Here is a 26,033-nt window from a genome sequence, read left to right on the forward strand (position 1 = left end):
TAATGCACTGCACGATAAAAACTGCATGATAATGCCAAATACATATAAGGCTCAATTTTTATTAAAATTTTAAATGATACTATTTTACTTAATCTTTAAAACAGTTTTCTAAGGGAAGTGATACTTTTCTGTGCTTCGAACAGTTATCGCTACAGACACACACATAACTAAGATGTTCACCATGTAATTTACAGAAACACCCAGTTTTCTTGGCTGGTGGGCATGGCTGTCCTACTCTGAAGAGAACATAATTTATATCATCTGCAGGCTGTGGAACAATTACTGAGTGCCTTCTGAGCAGATAGAATGTATCCCAGGGCAGGAAGAACAGCCACTTTCAGAAGGCATAATGGGTGAAAAGACGTGTGTAAAATCTGTACCAACTTCTTCCATCAGGTTTTACTGTGAGTAATCAATAGAATGTTTAAAATAAAAGCCACGATTTTAAAAACACGATGTTTCAAAACAGTCACATATTTCTAGAAAAATTAAAACAATAAAAATATGTCCACCATTTGTGGCTGAAAGTGTAAAGCTCTGTTATTTCATTCATTCGACAAAGACAAAGGCAAAAACAGGGAGGCCAGTCAGATTATTGCATGTGGTAGCCTGGATTATAAAATGGTAGCCGTGGAGGTGATGACAAGTGGTCAGATTCTACACATAATCTGAAGATAGAAGCAAGATAATTTGATGTGAGATGTGGAATGTAAGCAAAGGAGAGGGGCAGAGGATGAGTCCAGATGATGGAGTTGCCATTGCTGTGATAGCAAAAAGGTGCGGGTTAGACATAGGGATTTGATGCTGGTCAGCATGTTAATCACATGCAATGCTTTGAAACTGTGTGAGATCACCAGAGGAAAGAATGTAGACAGAAAATAGAAGAGGTCCAAGCAATAAACCTTGGAACACTCCAGCACACAAAGGCAAAGTGATCAAGAGGAACCAGTAGACAGAGCTAAGGAGAAGATCTCTTGGGATAGGAAGAAAACTTAGAAAGCTGCTTGTAAGTTAGGACAAAGACTGAGAAAATGGACCATTGGATTCAAGCTGGTGTGGGGGCAGGAAGAAGTCATTGCTGGTGACCTTTCTACTTCATATACATGTGAACTACTTCCATTAGACAGTCTCATTTTGCTCCTCACAACCATGTCCTGAGGGGTTTTTTGGTCACTGTCTCCAGTTTCAGCTACGTGCTCCCACTCTTACACTGTCAATTTAAAAATACATAACTGTACCATTGTTTCTTACCCAAGGAAGGTCTTCCTCCCATACAGAACTCAAATGAGGTTGAGGGTCTTATCTGACTATTAAATTTATTGAACATATAGTCGAAAATATCTACCAATATAAGGCATCATTTCTCAGCTAGATCTTTACAAAGCATTCCCAAAATTTCCCTTACTGGCTGTTGAATAGACTGAATTAGAATAGATGTTGAACTAGAAGAGACATTTCTATAAGAGAGTCTTAGGGATTTTGGTTCAAGGTGAACAGTATTGCAAGTGTTTCAGTGAGGATGTGTTTTTCTTCTAACAGTTCTTAGTTTACATTCTCTTTCAGTTGAAGTTTCTTACTATCGATCATTTCTCGAGTACTGTAACAAAGCAAATTTACAAACACTCAGTATAATAAGATTAGGAAAAAAAAAAAGTCCTGTGATGTTTTGTTGTTAAACACTTGCAGCTGCTACATGTTGTTTCAGCTTTTTATGGCCTGTCACATTTTTCGATTCAGGGGAATAATTTTTAAACTCTTAGTAGAAAAAAAAAAACACCCTTAATTTTGGCTTCCCACAGATGCCATTGTGGAAAATGTGCTTGGGAGTATGTTATTTAGTTGTCTCATGGGATTCTAGTTTTCAGTATAGATTATTACTTCTAATCCACAGTTTCACCTAGGAAGTGAAAAACTGTGTGTTAATGCTGATTCCCCAGCCCGCAGTCAGCCTGCTCCCTGGCAGAGGGTTGGCTTCTGTGAGACCTTCCAACCTAAGGCATTAGCATCAGGGTGAAATTATTTAATTGAGGTGCCTGCAGACCGCAAACACTTTAGGTGAGGAGGATTTGAGGATAACCATGCCGGAATTTGTCAATGTAGTCAGATTGTGGTCATTCTCCAGTTTCATGCTGATAGGAAAACGGAGCCGGTAGCAATTATTTCATCCACTGATTGAGTAAGAAGCTGTGCTTATGAACATCAACATTACTTTTTTAAAGACAACATTTTCAGCACCGCTAGTCATCTCTTTTTCCATATTTGGGCCCAGGCAGAGTCCTGCTGCTGCTCAGGGTTTGCCCGAAACCACAAAGCTCTCGGCGTTTAAAGGTCAGGGTCAGGTTTGAGCCTTGAAATCACTGCTTTTAAAAAAGTTCTGGGTGATAAACATTTCTCGCTTTTCATACTGGCCTGTCACTACGATTGGTTGCATAGATATGTCAAATTTTACTCAACCACCGTGCTCTTTCAGTCAGAACTTCTCATATTAAGACTTGACGTGAATACAACCGGCCACCTTCCCTAGGATTTCTCACTTAAATCTATAATCTGCATTACCCACACAGTATTAAAACATGTGTTCTTGAGTAGGAATGCAAGCATTTGCTTTTCTGTGCTGGCTTAAGAATAACTTAAAAACACAACCAAGATAACTTTTTGGATGAATGCAGATAAGAACAAGGGGCAGGACAAAGAAGCGTGTTTAAATGAATTGTTCCAGGGCATTCTTGTGTCTTTACAGAACCTCCCGTCAGTTGTTCCTGGCAGGCACTTTTGTCTGTGTGCCCTGTCTGCTTCCTAAGCTCTCGAAAAGTCAGACCTATATACATTATACCAGCTTGACATTCTATAAATGATATTGACGTCACCTTTACGAAGGGATGTAACAAGACTGAACTTTTTTTTTCCTTCTTTTAGAACACCTGGATTTTTATTTTGCTATTCGTATTTAATGAGTGCAACAAGAATAAAACCTAATCGGCTTTCCTAACCCTTCTGTTAGGTATGAATGAAGTGAAAGGCTCCTTATCAGTTTGAAAAGTACTGAATGCAGAGGGCTAAGAAAGCTGCAACATAAATCTTGGTAGGCACCAAAAGTTTTGTGGTAGTTGCTATGCTACTCAGAGTAAACATTTGTATGTGTGTGTTTGTCCAGGGAAGATTCGTTGTAAATGTTATATTTTTAAAATTGCACTCGCCACAAAAATCCTAATAAAAAGACAAGCTATGGGATTTTTAGAGATACGTAACTATTTATTGTGAAATTACAAGCAATTCAGATAGTACTGTTCCAAACAGAAAGTCAGCTTTTCTTTTGCTAAAAAAGGAAAAGATGATAATAAATGCATAAAATATTTAAAGTAGCTGTAGTAAAATACAAAAACACTAAAAATGTTGATTTCTCCAAAGTTAACAATGGAGAAGTCGATCAGAGGACTCATTCTTTTTCTTTTTTTTTTAATATATGAAATTTATTGTCAAATTGGCTTCCATATAACCCCCAGTGCTCATCCCAAAAGGTGCCCTCCTCAATACCCATCACCCACCCTCTCCTCCCTCCCACCCCCCATCAACCCTCAGTTTGTTCTCAGTTTTTAACAGCAGAGGACTCATTCTTGTAGCCAAACTTTCTGTGTTGAGCTCGTAACACTGATTCTCAGATGGCCATAACTGGATGTGAACCCGGGGCTGCCTGTTATTTTTCAATAATAAAAGTAAAAATATATCCATTTTCAGTTATTTTTTTCATGTTAAGTTCACTTTAAACATTTTTTTAATGTTTATTTATTTTTGAGAGACAGAGACAGAATATGAGTGGGGGAGGGGCAGAGAGAGAGGGACACAGAATCCAAAGCAGGCTCCAGGCTCTGAGCAGTCAGCACAGAGCCCGACGTGGGGCTCAAACTCACGAACTGTGAGATCATGACCTGAGCCGAAGTCGTGAGGCTTAACCAGCGGAACCACCCAGGCGCCCCATTAGTTCACTTTTTATGTTCCACGCCACCAGGATTTGTTTGACGTGAGTTGGGTTATTTATGTGATTCACAATAGCAGATTCTCAGTTTGGCTTTGTTTTGGCAAGAAAAAATTACACTTATAATAGGAAAGGGAAAATCTTTCCTATAATAGGGAATACTCAGCTTATAAAAGTTAAACTTCACCAGGGCAAGTATTTTGGTTTGTTTTGTTTACAGCGCCCACCTCATGAGCTTTTGAACAAATGTTAAATGATTTAATGGGTATAGTATAAAATTAACCTTTGTTTGCTGCTGTGATGTATACTAAGAAGTCGATGACACCATGCTTTAGCTCACGAGAACTGCTCTTACAAAGTACCACAGATTGGGTGGTTCAAACAACAGAAGTTTATATTCTCACCATTCTGGAGGCTAGAAGTTCCAGATCAAGGTATCAACAGGATTAGTTTCTTCTGAGGCCTTTCTCTTTGACTTGTAGATGGCCATTTTCTCCCTGTGTCTTTTGTGCATGTCTATAAGCACATTTCCTCTTCTTAGAAGGACCAGTCATATTGGATTAGGGCCCTCCCAAATGACCTCATTTTAACCGAATTACCTCTTTAGAGGCCATGTCTCTGAATACAGTCTCATTCTGAGGTACTGAAGAGGACAACTTTAACATGGGTCTTTTGGGGGGACACAATTCATCTCATAACCCAACATGTATCTATATGTATTTGAAAACATACTGATATCAATTCTCAGAACATGAATCTGTTTCCTTCTGATTCTGAGAGCTAGATATGTTTGCCTTTCCATTCATAAGCTAGATATGTTTGCCTTTCGAGGGACATTTGCCTTAAAAGGCAAGGTAAACTTGTGTGCACTCTCAGGATAGTAAAAACAAACAAACAAACAAAAAACAATGTAAAATTATGTTAGTTGTAGCAGTGATAGGGCAGTGTCTCCCAAAATTCACTGATCATCTAAAGCAACAGGAAGATTTTAAAGAAAAAAAAAAAAAAATAGAGTTCTGCCCCATCACAGACTTACTAAAGAATATGTTTTGTTCTGAAGCTTTCCAAAATTTTCCTGAAGCTTTATTGAACTCTTTTTTTTCTTTTTTCCTCTTCTGCTTTTACAGTGAGATGTAATTGACATGTTACATAGTGTAAATTTAAGTTGCACAGTATGTAACTTTGATACATTTCTATACTGCAGTAAGATTATGGCCATAGTCATATCACATAATGACTTCTTTTTTGTGGTGAGAATATTTAAGATCTCTTACCATATATTACAATACTGTTAACTATCATCATAATGCTGTGTATTAGATCTCTAGTATTTATTAATTTAAAAAGAAATTTTTAACATTTATTTATTTTTGGGACAGAGAGAGACAGAGCATGAACGGGGGAGGGACAGAGAGAGAGTGAGACACAGAATCGGAAGCAGGCTCCAGGCTCCAAGCCATCAGCCCAGAGCCTGACGTGGGCCTCGAACTCACGGACCGTGAGATCGTGACCTGAGCTGAAGTCGGATGCTTAACCGACTGAGCCACCCAGGCGCCCCTAGTATTTATTAATTTTTAACTGCTAGTTTGTATCAACATCTCCCCACCTCACCCACCCCCAAGCTCCTGGTAACCACCATTATATTCTCTGTTTCTGCAAGTTCAGCTTTTTTAGATTCTACGTATAAGTGAAATCATACAGTATTTGTCTCTCTCTGTCTGACTTATGTCACATAGTATAATGCCCTCAGGCTCCATCCATGTTGTCACAAATGTCATGATTTTCTTCTTTCTCGTGGCTGAATAATATTCCATTGTCGATATACATCATACTTTCTTTATCCGCTCATCCCTTGATGGATACTTAGGTTGTTTCCATATGTTGGCTATTGTGAATAATGCTACAGTAAACATAGGGTAAACATCTTTTCAATATCCTGTTTTCCTGTCTTTGGATATATATCCACAAATGGGATTGCTACATGGTATGATAGTTCTCTTTTTAGTTTTGTACAGAACCACCATATTGTTTTTCATAGTGTCTGAACAAATTTACATCTCCACCAACACTGCCCAAGAACTTTTTGGTAATAATACCAAAAGCACAAGTAACAAGAGCAAAAATCAATAAGTAGGACTATATCAAACTGGAAGCTTCTGCACATCAAAGAAACAGTCAACCAAATAAAAAGGCAACCTGTGGAATGGGACAGAAAATTTGCAAACCATGTATCAGATAAGGGGCTAATATCCAAAATATATCAGCAACTCATACAACTCAATAACCAAAACAAAACCTGATTTAAAAAGTGGGCAGAGAATCTGAATAGACATGTTTTGTTATGTTTTGTTTGTTTTGTTTTGTTTTGTTTTGTTTTATTTTGTTTTGTTTTCCAAAGCAGACATCCAAATGGCTAACAGTACGTGAAAAGATGCTTAACATCACTAACATCAGAGAAATGCAAATCAAAGCCACAGTGAAATGCCACCTCACACTGTCAGAACGGCTATCATCAGGGACACAAGAGATCAGGGGATTGGCGAGGATGTGAAGAAAATGAGCCCTCTTGTACCTGATAATTACATAAAATTCTTAAATTTAAAACCCGGAAAGAAACTTAGAGGTGACTGAGTTTAGTAGCTAGCACTTCACAGAGGAAGAAACTGAGGCTCAGAAGGGTTATAGTATTTGCCCAAACTCTCTTCCCTAAATGGGAGTAGCTTCAGGATTAGAGCCTAGACTCACTGACTCTTGATCAGGGCTCTTCTCTCATATCATGCTGTCATTCAGAGTAACTTTCACCAAGAAATCTAAAAGACCTCATTTTGTTTAGGGTCCTTCTTACTTCTTAGTACATGGCACTGACATTTTAGAAACGCACTGTTCAACAGGACACTTCACTGCATAGAGATTTCAGATCTCTTTCTACTCTTTCACCTTCTATCCCTCCAAGTAATTTACCTGAACATCTAGGCTGGGACTAGAGAGTCACCTGGTTGTCACTGCTACCTTGCACGGAGTGGCAGAAACTACCCCCCGCCCACCTTTTTTTTTTTTTCTGGCTTACTAAAGGAAGGGTATGGATTTAGCTAACATTATAGCACACCAAGAAACTGTGCTTTCCATTACTGACCATTATCATCCACTAAATATTCTTAGGATGACCCATAACTTAGTAGTAAGTATGTATTTTCATGGTGAACAGAAGAGAGTGAATGGAGGATGTGCAAATCCAATTCAATCTAAGGCACTTAGCCCAACATTAGTATTTAAAAAAAATTTTTTTTCAACGTTTATTTATTTTTGGGACAGAGAGAGACGGAGCATGAACGGGGGAGGGGCAGAGAGAGAGGGAGACACAGAATCGGAAACAGGCTCCAGGCTCTGAGCCATCAGCCCAGAGCCTGACGCGGGGCTCGAACTCCCGGACCGCGAGATCGTGACCTGGCTGAAGTCGGGCGCTTAACCGACTGCACCACCCCGGCGCCCCGAGTATTTTTAAATAGAAGATATTGTTAGAATTCTTTAGACACTAAATGTTGGAGGAAAGGCTATGGCTTAGACTGAAAAGCATAGTTTTTAATTAGAGGAAAAATTAAAATGTAAAGGATCAGGGGGCATTTTTTTCCCCTCTAACTTCTGTTTTCCATGGCTCTCCCTTTTCTCTGAGAATCCCTTTAGACCACTTAGAAAAGCAGAACTATAGAAGTGAACGACTGGGCTGTTCTGGAACCAGTGGGTGTGGTTAAGAGTCATGAGAAAGCCCTTAAATAAAAGCAGTGCTTCCTCTGTTCTGTCCAAAGACTGATTCTTTGAACCCAGGGGAAACAAGTTGATTATTCCCTCCTGTGTTGGGGTGGAAACTGCTATGTGTGTATCCTTATCTTTTTTAAAAATTTATCTTAGGGGCACCTAGGTGGCTCAGTCGGATGAGCATCCGACTTCAGCTCAGGTCATGATATCACGGCTCGTGGGTTTGAGCCCCGCATCGGGCTCTGTGCTGACAGCTCAGAGCCTGGAGCCTGCTTCCGATTCTGTATCTCCCTCTCTCTCTGCCCCTTCCCCACTCACTCCGTCTCTCTCTCAAAAAATTAAATAAATAAATAAATATTTCTCTTATTTTAATTTAAATATTTAGAAACTTGGAGGTTTATAACACCATCCAATATATGCATGCAGTAATGTATGCCAACTTGTTTTCTTCCAGCTTTTGTCATTTCAGGAGATTTGATATGCTGATATTTCATGGAACCCAAGGTGTGCATATTTTGTTTGTCCAATAGTACAGGTTTTTTTTGTTTTGCTTTCTTTTATATAAATACTTTGCGCTTATTTCAGCAGTATTGATTTCAGTTGGAACTTTTCGTTGCTTCAAAAGGAATGTTCTATGCAGAGATCCTCAAACACGGAAGCAAAATAAGCCATTCTTGGATTATGATCTAATTGAAAATGGCTTAAATAACAATTTTATATCATACCTAAAATATACATCTGCACTCTGACATCTTATTGAGTAATATATTGTTGTATTAGCTTTCTACATTTACTCTCTGTGTGCAGATCATGACATATTTGATTTGTTTCATATCGTCATAATCATGAGTAATAACTCAGTTATTCTTTGAGTATTACTGGCCCTTAATTTCACTTTATATAAACATACATTTGGCTTATATTTTAAAAATTTGCAAAACATTTGCATTAACCTTTTCACATTACAAACTTAATCAATATTAACCAAATTGGTTATATCAACAATGAAAGCTTTTATCATACAATTGTTTATTTATATCCATAATATAGTTATCAATTATAATATTCTCTATCAGAGCAGTTTTGCACTTCTTGGACAACTAAAAAATACTAGAGGTAAACAGAAATGTATTACATTTGGTTTCTACTCTCAAAAGTTGGATTGAATAATTGAAAACATCTTCGTGCTAATACTTTAGCCAGACTCTTGACATTATTGAAATTAGATCTTTAAAATAAGAATGAAATCAGTGTTGACCCAAGACTGCCACATTCATTTCTGATGATTATGCTCTATAAAAATGCCTCTCTTCCTGTGGGCAGAGAAGGATCTGCACCCATGAAGCTTATGAGCCTCATCAGGGGATATGCCTGCCGCAGAGAACAGTGGTCCTTTTCTCTTTTCTTTTCTTTTCTTTTCTTTTCTTTTCTTTTCTTTTCTTTTCTTTTTTCCCCTCCCCTCCCCTTCCTCTTTCTCTTTCTTTCTTTCTTTCTTTCTTTCTTTCTTTCTTTCTCTCTTCTTTTCTCTTCTTTTGTCCTTTTTCTAATTTATAAAACAGCTTTTGCTTTTCAAGCCGTGTGCCCACAGAATAGCGCAGAGAGAGGATCTTTTTCAAATTGACACAATTGAGATATATGGCCAACAATAGCCCTGTTATTAAGGAAGTTTTCATGGGTGAATCATGTTTCAAGAAAGGCCATTATAAATGGTAAAGATTTATTATGCGGATCACAGGAGAGAGCTTTGCATATGGGGGACGGAGAGCAGTATTTAGCATGGGTGGAGGTACAAGGTCTGCAATGAATATGACATGTGCAGTAGTTAGTGAAGAGACTGGATTGATTGGAACAAAATGTGCATGTCTTTGATGAGTAGAGGATTAAATGGGAAAGGTGAGCCAAGGTCAGATTGTGAGGATCCTGAATGCAGGGTGAGGAATTTGGATTTTATCCTCCAGATGAGAAATCACTCTAGGCATTTGTCCAGATTCATCACATGATCAGTGATAACTTATTTTAGGTAGATTAACCCGAGGTTATGCAGCACAGAATAAAGGGAATAAAGAAAGACTGAAGGCAAGGAGACAACATTAGAGTCTGCTGAATAGAATAGATTGTTTCCAGTATCTAGCCCAGGATCCAAGTAATAAAGATGAAAAGGAAGAACTTACATGATAGTTTTTTTTTAATTATTACAACAAATGTTATTTTTACTGGATCTCTAAAAGGAATCCATATTTATTATAAAAATGTTAAAAATATAGACATGTATATTATATACAGTAATGTATATTAAATCAAGGTATATGTATATAGGCTGGGTTTTTTTTTTGTCATTTACTACATAGTAGGCATTTCTTTTGTGAATACAAATGCTTAGAGGACTTAATGTTTAATGAAGGTACACTATTTCAGTTTGAGTACAGTGCAATTAACATTTTCAATACTATAAATTTAGATTTATTATCAATTTTCTGTTATTGTAAATACTACTGTAATGAACAGCAACCCACACAAATGTTTTCTTCCATACTCTTCATCTCTCCTCCTCTGAAAAAAAAATAATAATAAATAAAAACAAGGGTGCCTGGCTGGATCAGTTGGAAGAACATGCAACTCTTGATCTTGGGATTGTGAGTTCGAGTCCTATGTTGGGTTTAGAGATTACTTAAATAAATAAAACTTTAAAAAATTATAATAAATAAATAAGTAAATAAGTAAGTAAAAATAATTGGGGCTCCTGGGTGGCTCAGTTGGTTAGACGTCCAACTCTTGGTTTCGGCTCCAGTCATGATCTCGTGATTGATGAGTTCGAGCACCCCACGTCGAGCTCTGTGCTGACAGTGCAGAGCCTACTTGGGATTCTCTCTCTGTCTCTCTCTCTCTGCCCTTCACCCCACTCTCTCTTTCTGTCTCTCTCGAAATAAACTTAAAAATAAGAATAACAATTAAGTTAAGCATTTGTTCATGTATTTATTTTGCCTGGTTCGATTTCAGTTCTCATCTACCACTGCCTAACTTTAGTCCACTCTAAAAATTTGTGGTTGGAGGGGCAAGTTTGTTATTGAACGTTTATTGAAATCGTGGCCTCATTTTGGTTTACCATTAAAAATGATGCATTTTAATCCATTGCTCTATCCATGGCCATTCAGATTACTTTGAAGTTTTCTCTATTTCAAACAGCACTGTGATGGGTTTTTTTGCATATATTTCCATGTGCACAAATAAGAGGACATAAACCCTTTTTTTTAATACAAAAGTGAATTACAGGGACATACATCATATAAATCTTAACTCTAATATCCTGTGTACATCCATTAAATCAGCGGAAGTGGATGTACTAATTTACATTCACTTCTGCAAGCGGAACAGAGAAATTCCAATTTACCCACATCCTTAGCCATCCTTTCTTTTCAATCCCTGCATCTCCTTTTTTTGTATGTGAAATAATACCTCATGTTGTTTTGCACTTCTCTGATAACTAATGGATTTTAGCATGTTTTTATATATCTATTGGCCATTCAGACTTCTTGTCTGGAATTTACCCATTCTCTATCAAGTTGTTGGAGTTTTTTTATATATTCTGGACACTAATCCTGTGACAGGTCATTTATCAGGGTGTTCTCCCAGTGTCTGTCTTTTAATCCTGTTTATTTAAAAAAAAAAAGTATGGGCAAATTTATCAAAGTTCTTTTTTTATGGCTTGTTTGTGGGCTACTTTGGCTAACAAGTCCTTCTCCAGTGTGAAAGGCTTTTCGCCTGTGTTTGTTCTAATTCTTCATGGCTTAATTATTTTATATTATGTTTATAATTGATCTGACACTCATTTGCATAACTCCCTGGTGATTTTTCCAGATTGAGGAAAATGAAAAGTGAAAAGCAAAAGAAAAATCTGGTAAACTGTATTATAGTTTCCATTTTAAGCCCCTAATTGAACCATGAAGACATTTTCTTCGTATTTAAGCAACAGATATCCACATCCGCCATGGTTTGTGATGATGAAAGTTAATGTCCTTCTCATTGACTGCACAGAAAATTTATTGGAATTCATCTACATGAAGTCTTTGCAGAGCAGTTCCCGTCTATGTTGAATATAGTTTCCTTTCCCTTGCGTTTTCAGCCTTAGTTTGCCTAACCTCGTGCATGAATCCAGAAGAAATACATCGTCATTTTTAAAACAGTTAACGTAAGATTCATTTTGCTTTCAGCAATTCACAGAGGCCGTGAGCCCTTCAGTGTTACCCCCTTCAGCTTTGCCTCTGGATCTGCTTAATAACGCTGTCACCGCCTTTAGTACCTTGGAAGATCTTATTCGGTATCTTGAACCAGATAGATGGCAATTGGACTTGGAAGATCTGTACAGGCCAACTTGGCAACTTCTTGGCAAAGCTTTTGTTTTTGGAAGAAAATCCAGAGGTAAGTTCTGTCTTCAGATTCGAACCTCATTTGATTTTCTCAACAGCTAATGTTTCAGATTCTTCTACCATAGCTTCCAATGAGTAGAGTTTAAAATTCTTCAGTGATATATTTAACCCATTTTTGTAACATTTGAGCATATTTACATAGTAAATGAGAGTGCATACAAAGAGAAGTAATTGTAATTCAGTGGGTTTGGAAAATTAAAAAGGACAGTTTTGCTGAATAATTGTGTCATTTCTTTAATTCAAAAATATCATTTTGATGAAGTCCTCTTTTATATTTCATGAGAATTTTTGCTTATTCAAATCTAATTTGGAGGGTATATTGATTTAGAGACTCAAGAAAGACTACCTTAGCTGCTAAACCAGGTTTGGGCCTAGAAAAGGGAGAAAAACCAAAATCGTTATCTACCATCTCCTCATGGGTCAGGATTATATTAATTTCCATCTCCTAAGCCTGCAAACTTCTATAAATAATACAGAAAATAACAGTGGCTCACCATAAAATGGGACTAGTAGTTTCCAAGATAGAATTCAGAGCAAGAAAAGAATGACCTAAAGAAATTCCCACCATGATAATTTTTCTCTCTGAAAGTCTGCCTCTGAAATGATCACTTGACCGTATGAGCCTATCTCCCTTCAAGAGTGAAAGTGTTGATGATTAAACTTAATTCCACATGGTCAAGAAATTGGGAATAATGTTAATTGAGTCTTCTCTAAGGTTAGTTCATTTTCCTAGTGACGTCAGGATTGGAAAGTATCCATATCAGACACAAATGAACACACAACAGAAATAACTGGTGAATTATAATGCACTCCAAAAAAAAAAAAATCTCTTTCAGGTTCTCAGAAAGAAACATTGAAATCTATCCAGGATCACTCTAGAGAATGGAATGACAGTTTGGAGAATTTATATAGAAGGAACAAGGTTTAGTTGGTTTGAGCAATTCACAAGGGCAGATTGCACCAGACTTGTTCTTCTAAATCTTGTCAGAAAGAAACCCGATTCCTGCCCTTTCCTGCTAAGAGTTGCAGCCCTTCTGGATCAAGAGCTTTAATCTCAGCAGGTCATGTTCAGACTTGCCCAACCATGATATTTTGCTATGCCAACAGACGTGGTTTCCTTTCAGCAATATTTGAAATTGGTGTTAAAGTACATGGGCAGCGGAATCCTGTCCAGATGCTGAAAGCTGTTGCATATTTATAAGATTGGATCTTGATGAATAACTTGATGAATAACTTACAAACACTTCCCTTCCCTCCCACTTAGGAACAGGAAAATGAAGATCTGCAAGGCTGGCTGAAACACTTGTGAATAGAGCCTTTGTTAAATTTGAAGTAGATTATCATGTTGATCTGGAAGAAGCAAAGGGAGTAAACCAGGTTCTAAGCTCAGATCTTGTTTTTGACAGCTGATCTCAGGATTCCAGCCTAAAAATCTCCCCTCTAGCCATGCCTTTAAGCCTGCACCTCTCCACCTGGTGCTTCAGTGAAGATTTGGCCAGAGGCTAGCATGTATTTAAAAGCATCCAGCACTGAACCAGCTCTTTCAAATATTCATTTAGCACTTTCCAAATTGATGTCCTTTGCAGTTTGCCAAAACTATTAACTTTTTAAGCATACAGTAAGTGTGAGAAAAGCAGTGTATATTTTTGGAACTCTACGTAAACTAAAATGCAGGTGTGGGATAACATCTATATAGACAAAACCAACTCCCCTCCCAAGGGTCTTTCTACAAAGGAACAAGGAGTAAAATGTTTAAAAGCTTCTAATTAGACATCAAAATTGATTTTCCACAGAATAAACATATCACAGTATTACCACATTCATCTTAGAAAGACCACCCTCAGATTGCATTGCAGTAATAGAATATCCTTGGGCTGAATATCTTAAAAGAATGAACAAGGAACAAAGTGAAGTGTAACCATGATTTGTTTTCCGGGGGTATTACCTTTTTAGTAAAACTTGCAGTATGGGTGAATCTGAACAAGAAAATGTGCATTAGGAAAAACAACTTTAATTGGCGCTACGCTCAAAATCTTCATTCTTTAGAAAGACAAACTAATGCATGTATTTATTGTCTCAGGGAGTAGTTATGAAAAGGATGTAAAGAACCCGAACACCGATTTTGATTTTTCAAATATTTTGCAGAGGGAAACTTCCATAATATTATAGCTAAGTTATTTAAAAAAAAAAAAAGGGTATGTGTTGGACATGATCTTTCTCTTTTTTGTTCTTTTTTTTTTTTTTTTGGCATAGAAGTTCTTCACAATGTTTGGAGAATTTATGGAGAATTCATGACATTAAATTATAGTCACATGACTTATTTTAATGAAGCTTAGATGAGCTTGAAGCCTTACAAGTGGGAAGCTTAAATTTCAAATAAGATATGCCACATTGAAAATCCTTAATTGTATTTTTTAGCCCGGTGTGGACTGCGTTCATGTTTTTCGTTTTTTTCCCCTTTTCTTCCTCTGGCTTAAGGTTTTCATTCATACATTGCTACTGCGGAAAAAGAAAATACCTTATTTTCTAAGTCAGGCTTACTTAAAAAAGGCTTTGACTTTTGTGTCAAACATGATAAATGAGTGGAAGCCAAGTTGCAAGGGTGTTTAAATTTTCACATTGCAGCAGGTATCATAACTCAGTTCACTTGGGAAATCTATCTAACCTTTTATTGTGGTTAAGTAAACATTTTAAAGTGAACATATACAGTCTCATTTTCTAGTTGCATGAAATAGTGTGTTTAACACTGAGGTAGATGAATAGCCTTTGAAGGCTAAGAGCTTCATTCACATTCTAAAGAGGTATAAATCTTAAATCAGCGTTCAAAGTGTTGGCAACCGGCTTTTGTATGTTTGTGCATGTTTTAGACTTTCTAAACCCTTCTTGCCCAGATACTAACTTCTAGAGAAAAGATGCAGATAAACTCATATACAGCTTTCACAATGAAAGAGTAATATGTACAAATAACTGTTAGTTCAGTGAAATGAAATCGGGTGAAATGTGTGACATGATTTAACTCAATTATCTCATTACTTTTATTAGAGATAAGTTGGTCTTTTATGATACTCAAAAGAATGAACTCATTTCCTCTTAAATATTTAAAAGCTTTCCTTCACATGATCAATTTTCAGTTGAAAGGGAAATCTTTAAATACTCAAAACAACGGTTTTCTATTGAGTTGGAAAAAATAATTGTTTAGCTAAATAGGATATTGAAATGAACCTTTTGAATTGGCATTTCCTTGACGTTCCCTTATACTTGACCAAGGTTTTAATCAACCATATAGTTTACATGTGCTTATAATTTACAATTGCATATGCATGATTTACAATATGTTTATTGAAAATACTTCCATTGGCTTCCTTTGACATTTTAGGAAAATTTTATCATGTGTACAAGTAAATACAGAATTGTAAAACAGGCAACAAGAAAACAAGCACTTGATTCTTAATCACCTTGTCATTTGAAAATTATTTTAAAATACTGGCACTTAATTTTTTTTTTTTTTTTTACATTTATTCGTTTTTGAAAGACAATGTGAGACAGAGTGCAAGCAGGGGAGGGGCAGAGAGCAAAGGAGACAGAATCTGCAGCAGGCTCTCCGCTCTGAGCAAGCGTTTAGCACAGAGCCTGATGCAAGGCTTGAACCCATGAACCATGAGATCATGACCTGAGCTGAAGTCGGACACTTAACCAACTGAGCCACCCAGGCACCCCCAATATTTTTTTTCAATTTTTTTTTTTGGCACTTAATTCTTTAAAACTGGAGTACACAGTGATTATTATTGCTTGAAGCCATCTTTAACCAGAAAATGTATTTCTTTTTTTTTCAATTCTTCTTTATAATGTTAGTAAAGGTATTTAACTAGATTTATTATATTTAGGTAATATTCCAAATTTTAATAAAATCTTTATTTTTGAAGAAAAATTTCTGATGAATTGTGTGTTATCCAAAACTCTTCAATTTTATTGGAACTGCTATTATTTGACTGTTTCTAGGGAGGGAAAAAGGCAAAGTCATAAGGCAGACATTAAAATTATAAAGTTGCTTATGCTAACGGTTAAGTACTATTCATGTTATATATAAATTCATATTAAGTATGACATGCTATTTTGCTATCATTTAACTGAGGCAAGTATCATTTTCTAGTTAAAAACAATGATGCTTTCAGAATTTACTCCAACAATCTGATGAAAGAATATTTTGTTTGGTCTTCACAAGTAGGTATTCTTTTGAAGGATAAAACACTATATAGTTAACCAACTTACCAAAAGAATAGAGACAATTGTTACAAATTCGACACTTCTTCCCTCCTTTAGAAGGAGAAGAATAGAATTCTGAAGGAGTCTCCTTAAGCTGAATTTCAGGCTTTATGAATTACTCCATGCATCGGAAGCAGAGGTTTTCAGCAACCTCAGTCCTTTTAAAATGTATCATTTTTTTTTTTTTTTCACTCACGGCCTACTCCGTTGTCCTCAAAACTTCATTCTCTTCATGCCTTTTTTACATTTTCTGGGTCTTATTGCCAAAAAAAGTTATGTAAAGTTCTGTCTGCAAGTTTCTGTAAGTTGTTCTTCATTAATTGCATGAGCTTCTAATCCTTTTAAAAATTCCATTTGTTTTTTAATCAAAGCATTCATCATTTTACATTCTATTATTTCCTCCAGTGCTCTCCTTGTTTACTGTTTTACGAGGGTTAAAAGGTGTAGCCCTCTTTTTCTCTATAAAGTTTCCTATTTATAGCTCTTGACTGTTTTGTTGGCTCTGGTCTTAATATTGCACAATGGTATCTCTTTATTGGTCAGTCAGTCATAATGAAGCTTTGTTTACTATAAAATGAAAGTCCCACTGGCGAGCTGCAATAGCCCTAAAACCTAGTTAAAATAAGAAGGGATATCGTTGGCCGTATTGTTTGTGAAACAAGATCGGTTCCTCTGTGAAAAGAGTCTGATGAGATAGATGAATTCAGGCTCAAGGCATGAACATGTATTTTTCTTTGCTTCCTTTTATGCCATGTAGTGGTGGATCTGAACCTTCTAAAAGAGGAGGTAAGACTATACAGCTGCACACCTCGTAACTTCTCGGTGTCCATAAGGGAAGAACTAAAGAGAACCGATACCATTTTCTGGCCAGGTTGTCTCCTGGTTAAACGCTGTGGTGGAAACTGTGCCTGCTGTCTCCACAACTGCAATGAGTGTCAGTGCGTCCCGAGTAAAGTCACTAAAAAATACCATGAGGTAGGTGTGTCATTTTCTTTTCGGGTTCCTCCACATCTCAGAAGATAACAAAACTGTGTATCTGCAATGGATTGTTATTCGGAAAGGAGACACAGCATCCGTGAGGGGAGGGAAAGAAATAAGGCTTACAAACTAGTTCATGTTTTCATTTTTTAAAATTAGGACCTTTAACTCAAACGTCCAGGCGTTAAAGCTGTAGAAAGTTTGTCCTCTGACAATACAACATGGGCGGTCAGTGAGGGTTTCATCTGTCCTACAAAAACGAAAATGTGTTCTGCAGAGGAGAAAATGGGTGAAACTTTTCAACTTTAAACTTTTCCAAATGCAAAGGGAAAATATTTTAATATTTTTTTTTTGTTTTTTAATGTTCATTTGTTTTTGAGAGACAGTGGGAGCCAGGGAGTGGGAGAGAATCGGAAACAGGCTCCAGGCTCTGAGCTGTCAGCACAGAGCCCGATGCGGGGCTGGAACTCACGAACCGCGAGATCATGACCTGAGCCGAAGTCGGACCCTTAACTGACTGAGCCCCCAGGCATCCCTAAGGGAAAATATTTTAAAGACAGACTTAAAGAAATGATTGTCTATGTTGGAGAAAGGAGATCTTTGATATTTCTTTTTCCATTTGAGGCAACATGGGCACATAAATTCCAAGTAGATATATTCGTAATTTTACCAATCTTCCTATTATTCATGTTGCCCCGAAAAGCATGTTAAACCCTTTATGGATTCCTTTCATCTTTTTATTCTGTGGAATTAAGGAAAATATAAATATTAAATGTTAGTAATGATTGTTTTTCAGACCTTGGGAACCTTAGAACTTACACACTCCAAATTGTTGTTATTGCTAGAATATCCCCAGTTATACCCAGCCTTTCTCCAGGAGCGTTGTGTAGCATTCCTATACCAGGAAGCAAAACACTCTTGATGAGTCAGCTTTAATCTTATAAAACGTTTAAATTATATCAAGTCAAAATCTGCCCTTCTGACTTCATTTCTGTATCATTGCATCTCATTACTTTTCATTTTTTACACTAAATAAAAGAACAACACAAAATAAATACCTACTAACCAAATGAAATAATTTTTCATGTGCATAAGGACATTAATAAAATTCTTTATCTGTTAGTCATCTAAATATACCCAGCGTCATAAACTGCACTTTATATGACATGGCTGTCCTACCCTTCAGCAGTATTGTGTTGGCAGCTGATAAAGTGGGACAAAAGCATTGGATTCCAATAGATAAGGAACACTGTTTTCATCCTAGATCTACGGTTAACTTGTGACCATCAGCAGGGCACTTACCCCTGTAAAATAAATGTAAAATAGAATAACCTGTCAGGTTTTTCCCAGCTGTGTTATTCCATGACAATTACTAGATTGCAGTCTGTGGAAAGTAATGTCCCAAACTGGCAGTCTGTGATAAAAATGGACTCTTTACCACCATCAGTCATGTGCTACTTTCGTTTCTACATCCCATGCTTCTCAAGATTCTTGTGCTGGGAATCGTCTCCACTCTAGTTTCAGAAGGAGCTAATCATGAGCTTGGTGGCTCAGAGAGCTCCAGCCAGGCTGTGCCCAGAGGTCGGTCTTATTGCTCCTCTGTGGACTGGGAATCTGGGAGTCCAGAAAAAAAAAAAAACCCTTAATACAGTCGTTCTAAACAGATTAAATAAACCGCCTTACAAGCAAGGCAGGCATCAGAATTGATCGGTGACCATGAAAGGATGTGATGAGAATAGGAATTAAACCAGAGTGATCTTTTCTCACCTAAAATCATTCAGTTTGGGGCTTTCTAAAGCCAGTCCTTATTAAATACGATATATTTGCAGACCTGATTTAGCCAACAACTTTTGGGTTTATAGCCACCATTCTAAGAGCTATACAACCCTGACCAGTCGTATTAGCCTTTTTAAAACAAGTTTATCGGATGCTGAGTCCACATCATGCTTTCTTTCGTTAAATCAGTCCTTGGGTCAAGCATATCCTCCTCCATCCTATACTTATAAATTTCTTTTCAAATCACATCGATTTTAGGGTTATTAAGATAAGTTGCCCCAGGGGTCACCTGGGTGGCTCAGTTGGTTAAGCTTCTGACTTCAGCTCAGGTCTTGGTCTCAAGTTTGTGAGTTCAGTCCCCACACTGGGCTCTCTGCTTACAGCACAGAGCCCGCTTCAGATCCCCTGCCCCCCTCTCTCTTTGCCCCACCCCCACCCGCGCTCTCTCTCTTTCTCTCAAAGATAAATAAACATTGAAAAAAATTTTGTCACAGAGTATGAGGTATCTATTTTATAATCTCAGATAAAACTCTTGTGTGAGAAGGGACTATGGGAAGTACTTGTAAACTTACTGGCCTTCCAGAATGACATCACTCCATTATTCTTTAGTCTTTGGGTGGGGTGGTTATATGTGCATTATCTGTGTGTACACATATACAGCTATGGATGTTTATCTAATTCCATGATTACCTCTTACAAGCTTCCCACAAAGCATCTCTAACACACGCGTGGATATATATAACTGTATTGTTGCCTACTTCACATTTCTCACAAGTATCTCCAGTAACCATCATGTCTTAATTTTTTATAATGCTTTGCGGGGATCGTTGGTTTTTTTCTGTGATAGTGTTTTTGTTAACAAGACACCTTATTAAAAGAAAAGGGGGGGGGTTATTTGTTTGGTGTAATTGATCATTTCTGAGACCTAAATTTTTCTCAGTCGTATATTTTGGAAGTAAGTTCTGAGCTTAGTACTACTCCTAGAGAAGTGAAATTATTTTTGAACAGAATTTCAAATAGTGCTAAAAATCATTAAATCATTGAATACCATGAATCTGGACCCAAAGATTTAATTCATTTGCAGTGAAGCCCATCTTGGGCCTTAATTCCTTTTGATGATTCCTTTCTTATTCGTATTGTTCCAGTTTTCAGTTTGAAGACTATTCCACCTCATGGAGAAGACAGAAGCAAAGACAGAGCTTAGATACCCTAATTCTTCTCTCTTTCACCTCTGTTATACCAGTTTCCTTAACTAATAAGCTGAATTATGTTCCTTGTGTTACTACAAATATAACAATTATTCCCCATTTGGGTTCCTTTACCACTTTCGGTGGTTTTTGTTCAACCATTGTTTCAAAAATAAGTTTAGAAAATTAAAAGGCTTGTAATACATAAGACGATAGTATTGTTACATAGCATAATTTTTAATTGTTTTAATGTTTATTTATTTTTGAGAGAGAGAAAGAGGCAGAATGCAAGCAGGGGAGAGGCAGAGAGAGGGATACACAGAATCTGAAGCAGGCTCCAGGCTCCGAGCTGTCAGCACAGAGCCCCACGTGGGGCTCGAACTCGTGAACCATGAGATCGTGACCTGAGCCAAAGTCTGACACCCGATGGACTGAGCCACCCAGGCGCCCCAATATTACAGCATAATCTTCTTATTAAAAAGATTCTTACTACTTTTTACATCAAGTACCAGATACTATTTATTGGAAGCCAGTTTTGCCGCCCTCAAAGTTCCCTTAAAGATTTTTCTATCTCACAAAAGGATTTTTCAGAAAGCACGACAGGAACTTTACATATATATGAGCTCAGATGTTAAGTCCTCCTCAAAATACATCCTAGTTTCCTGCCGGTCCTAGCGTAACTAGCCCATCTTCTGTGCATATGTAGAACTTTAAAGACATGTTTATTAGAGATTTTTTTTTGCTATGTCATTCAGAATTATTGTTTATTTTTATTTGTTTTTACCGAATTGAGAACCAAAAAGAACAAAGATAACATTACATTGCAGTACTGAAGAAAACCATCTGTGAAGCCAAGGCTTGAAGCTGACATTTGTTAGCTGTGTGACTTGGGGCAAATTGCTTCTACTCTCTTGCACCTCAGGTTCCTCATGTGTGAAGTGAATATCTAATGCTCATACCTTACTGTGAGGATTAAAGGAGCTGACACAACACTTAGAACCGGGTCTGGCATATTTCAAGCCCTGAATATATATTAGCTATTCTCCCACTCATCTTTATTCCCCACCCTCTCTGCTTCACCTTATTCTTTGCTTATGGCAAATGATCAATAAAAATTTAATGAATTTTGCCCCAAGATAGGTATTCTTTTCCAGGCAAAAAGATCTATGGGATATTTATTTATTTATTTATTTATTTATTTATTTGGTATGGTCTTGCTTTTCTTGCATAGATCTGTTCTGGATAAAAAGTATATAATTCAACTGCCTTTTTTTTTTTGTAGTGAATACCACCCCCCATTGTTCCATGGCACCCAAAATTTAACGGCACTTTGTTTGCACAGTGTGGGCAGTGGTACATGATCATCTATTTCCTGATGGTTCTTTTTGTACCTGATCTAATCTCTTCCACATTCTCTGATTTTAGTTTTTCCCTGGATTTTTTTTTTCCGTTGGTTTGTAATTTTAGTTTGAACCTCTCTCTCAAAATTCTTTGAGACATGCTTCTGTCTTGCTGTCTTCTTTAATATGATCTGGGACCTGTTGGTCATTTTCCAACCTATCGTTCTCCTCCAAAGTCAAAACTTGATAAAGAAATGAAGGAGAGCACTAATTAAGTCCCCTCCCATGTATTTTTAATTTCTTATCTAAGACTTTGCATCACTACCACATTATAAGATTCTTCTGCTATTTGTAAATCTCCACAAATATCAGTAGATGAAGACGGGGGTGGGGAGGTGCTATTATTCGGTGACTGCACGTCGTCGACATAAGCACTCCTGGAGGAAAGAACGATTGTAAGATTGTAGCCTGGCATGGCTGCCTGTTACGGCTGTATATGGTAGCTTCTCTAACTCTTACCTTTTATAGTAATTTTTCCCCCTGCTAACTGGGAAAATGTATACAAGTGGAGTTAGGAATTAAAGACATTGGCTATGCCAATATTGCAGTTTATCTACCCACTCAACCTCATTCCAGAAGGAGTTTTTAACAAAAGTTGGGTAAGTTACAGCACCAGTGTCTTAACAGTTTTGATGCCACTTTAAGTTCAAAAACAGTAACTCAGTATTGACACGTATAATATTTGACAGTCATTGGGTTAAGCTTCATGTTAAAATCATATAGTCTTGGTAATTTTTATTTTGGAATTGTGAATTCAATAGAAAAGTCTGCTTTAAAAGTTCCCTATTTCTCATAGTTATTACAAGACTTTGCTGTTTAGCTCTCTAGGAAGAATGTTACTAAATCAGCAGAATGTATGACTAACAATATATTCTAAGTCTTTATAAAATTATTATCTATCAGCCTGACTTTAATAATTCATCTTTGGCCAAAGTACAAATACTGGTTATGTCCCTGTTCTCTCTAACGCTTCTGGTCACTCATGTGTAAAATAAGGGTAGTAATTGTAAATTACTTCATAGAATTCTTGTGAGTTAAAGTATGTAAAAACATTATTACAGTGCCTGGCACCCAGTAAGCATTCAAAAAATGTTAGCTGATTAACCTTTGATATGACCGCATACTCCAAATGAGGTATACATTCTCTACTTTTCTCTTTTAAATCTTCAAATAAAACGGTCATGAGACTCGACTTGTGCCTCTTTGGATTAACGTACATTTCCCGGAAGAGTATCTTTTAGAAGTTGCTCTATGAAGTTATCGCTGTCCTACCCAGAGAACAGAGAAACTAGACAACTTCGTATTATTATGTCCTCTGGTCTTTGTTCATAATCCAAACAAACACAATTCCTTGAAACTTTATTGTTTCTATTATAAGAAATGAAAATACACACCGAGTAGGTAGTTCTTATCAAATACTTCAGATAATCTTTTACAGAACACATAGCTGTGCCTTCCTGTCGCAGTGTTGAAAGGAAATATCTTGAGTATCAGTGTCTGTTTTGCTATATTTTTTATTAAAAGGCCAAACTGCACATTAAGTTCATTTAATAGAGGCATCATTGTTATTATCACCAAGCCTCCGTTTACTGCACAGTGGGTCCAGCTGCGGAAAGTTAGCTGTGACGGAGGCTGATGTCTATGAAGTACATCTAATCCATCTCATCAAGTTTATAGAGGACTTGAAGCGAAGCCAAGAAAATTAATGAGTGGCATAATTGAGCAGACTCAGCTGTAGAGTGATCGTGTTTCCTTTCACAGGATCGCAGTACTTGTATTGCTTCAAGTATAAATTTTTGTTAAATGTGTGAAAAAAATGAATGAGTGAAAGAAACCAACAAACAAAAAGACGGCTGGGCAGTAGTGGTTTCAAACTACTTAATCAAGGCGAAATTCTCTGTAATATTGTCAGAGGAGTGAAACGGAGTGCACAGTAGGTCTTTCGATGTCAGGACCGTTCCGTATTCAGAGGCGGCATCCTTCCAAGTGGCTGCTATTAAAACATCCTTTCTTTCGCGAAAAGATGATGATCGTTTGTGATTTCTTTGAAGGGTGGGGGTAGGTGTTCACGATGCCTTCGTCAGAAAAAAAATAAAAATGTGTAAGTCTTTGTTGGGCCCCGAGATTCTTTTCTGAAATTTTACTTGTCCATGAAATCAAACGTTACAGACATTGGTTGATTTTAAAGATGGCTTACATTGTTCCCTTTCAGGTCCTTCAGTTGAGACCAAAGAGTGGTGTCAGGGGATTGCATAAATCTCTCACGGACGTGGCCCTGGAGCACCACGAGGAGTGTGACTGTGTGTGCAGAGGGCACACAGGAGGATAACCGCATCAGCACGCACAGCCTCTCCCAGAGCAGTACAGCTCAGTGGCTGATCTGTTAGAGAACTTGCGCATTATCTCCATCCGTAATCTCAGTTGTTTGCTTCAGGGACCTTTCATCTTCAGGATTTACAGTCTATTCTAAAAGAGGAGACACCACACGGAATTAGAAGTTGTGCAACGGCTCTTTTGAGAGGAGAGGCCCGAATAACAGGAGAAAAGGTCTTTGGTCCTGGAAAAAAAATGAATGTTGTGCATCACTAGCTAGTGACAGAGTTGCCTTGTGCTTACTCAGCTAGCTGTGTTCCGTATTTCAGCTGTCTCCATGCGGCTTAGGCTAATGTCAGTACGGGGAAAAAACTGTGCGATGAGCACCTGATTCTGTTGCCTTGCTTAACTCTAAAGCTCCATGTTCTGGGCCTAAAATCACAGAAATCTGGAATTGTTTTCTTACATTCACATATGTAAACCAGAGTGTTCTATGTCCTACAACCTTGGTTTTTAAAAAGGAAGGGTGTTACGATAAATCAAACTTGTGTCATGCTGACAGGAAAGACTGGATTTTCCATATTTCTTACTAAAAATTCCACCATTTAGAAGAGAACTCTGGAAGAGACAAACCTGAAGAGTGGCCTTATCTTCACTTTATCTACAAGTCGGTTTATTTGTTTTATCGTGTACATTTTTATATTCTCCTTTTGACACTATAACTGTTTGCTTTTCTAATCTTGTTAAATATATCTATTTTTACCAAAGGTATTTAATATTCTTTTTTATGACAACCTAGATCAACTATTTTTTAGCTTGGTAAAATTTTTCTAAACAGAATTGTTATAGCCAGAGGAACAAAGATGGTATAAAATATTGTTGCTCTGACAGAAATACATGTATCTCATGGTCATACGGTGCTAGAGCTTAGATTGATCTGCGTTTTAAAATATTGAAGTGAGAAATCAATAGGATTTGATAAGTTGCAAAGACTTTTGGAAAATAAATTATCATATCTTCTACCCCTATTATTGGAAATGCAAATAAAAAGCAACCTATGAAAGTTAGGCATTCAGATTCAGAATCAACTACTAACCCCTAACCCTTCTTTTGGTTAATGTGAGCCTAGCTCAGAAGAATATAAAGCACCTTGAAGAAAGACTGGACAGCTTACTGACAAAGCGCACTCTGCTATCCTGTAGGAACACATCCTATTTATTGTGATGTTCTGGTTTTATTATCTTTAAACTCTGTTCCATACCCTTGTATAAATACATGGATATTTTTATGTACAGAAGTATATCCCGTAACCGATTCACTTATTGTACTCTTTGGCAATTGAAATGAAAATCAGTAAATTACTTTGCTTGTACAATGCTTAATATTGTGCCTAGGTTATGTGGTGACTATTTGAATTAAAAACGTATTGGATCACCAAATTAAAAAAAATGTGGCTATTTTGGAGATAAACGGGGTGTGTGTGTGTGTGTGTGTGTGTGTGTGCGCGCGCGCACGCAAGATTTGTCTCGAGGCCAGGAGAGTGAAGATCAAGTTTTGTGTTACCGTGGTTTCCGTTATGCAAAAGCCTGTGTCAATTCAAAAAAGACAGGTAGAAAAGTGTTGAGGATTCCCTGTCTCTTGTCGCCAATATTTTGGAGCTCATTTCTTTTTCTCCCTGGTCTTGATACTGATTTCTGGTATATTAAATTGCACCTGACTTGAAAGTTGTATGTGATTTGTGAAATGGTTAGTGATCCATCATATGGCAGTGTGAAACTGAAAAAGAAAAAAATCTTGTAACTTTCCATTGTCTTCATTTTCAATGGCAGCTATTAAGTTGGCCAGCAGGGTGCGCGGGGGGTGGGGGGGGAGGATAAATTGATTTGGCATACAGACTAAACATACCTTGTATAGCACACTTCCAGGTGTGAGTCCTCACCTTCAGGTGCAGATTTCTATTCAGGGC

The 26,033-nt window shown here is 37.2% G+C and overlaps 1 protein-coding gene across 2 annotated transcripts in view; it reads left to right on the forward strand.

Annotated features, from left to right (window-relative positions):
• PDGFC (platelet derived growth factor C) overlaps positions 1-25,791 on the forward strand; it is a 206,528-nt gene extending 180,737 nt beyond the window's left edge. Inside the window, exons 4-7 of one of the 2 annotated variants that reach the window (XM_047857043.1) lie at positions 11,935-12,142; positions 17,171-17,199; positions 17,285-17,388; positions 23,967-25,791. In XM_047857043.1, the coding sequence (XP_047712999.1) occupies positions 11,935-12,142; positions 17,171-17,199; positions 17,285-17,388; positions 23,967-23,979 (354 nt within the window). In that variant the 3' untranslated portion in view covers positions 23,980-25,791. Of the gene's footprint in view, positions 1-11,934; positions 12,143-17,170; positions 17,389-23,966 lie in introns of both variants that reach the window. The other variant, XM_047857042.1, reaches the window with a different exon arrangement.
• Positions 25,792-26,033: the final 242 nt, after the last annotated feature.

The sequence above is a fragment of the Prionailurus viverrinus genome, chromosome B1 (genome assembly GCF_022837055.1).
Source record: "Prionailurus viverrinus isolate Anna chromosome B1, UM_Priviv_1.0, whole genome shotgun sequence".
Lineage (NCBI taxonomy): Eukaryota > Metazoa > Chordata > Mammalia > Carnivora > Felidae > Prionailurus > Prionailurus viverrinus.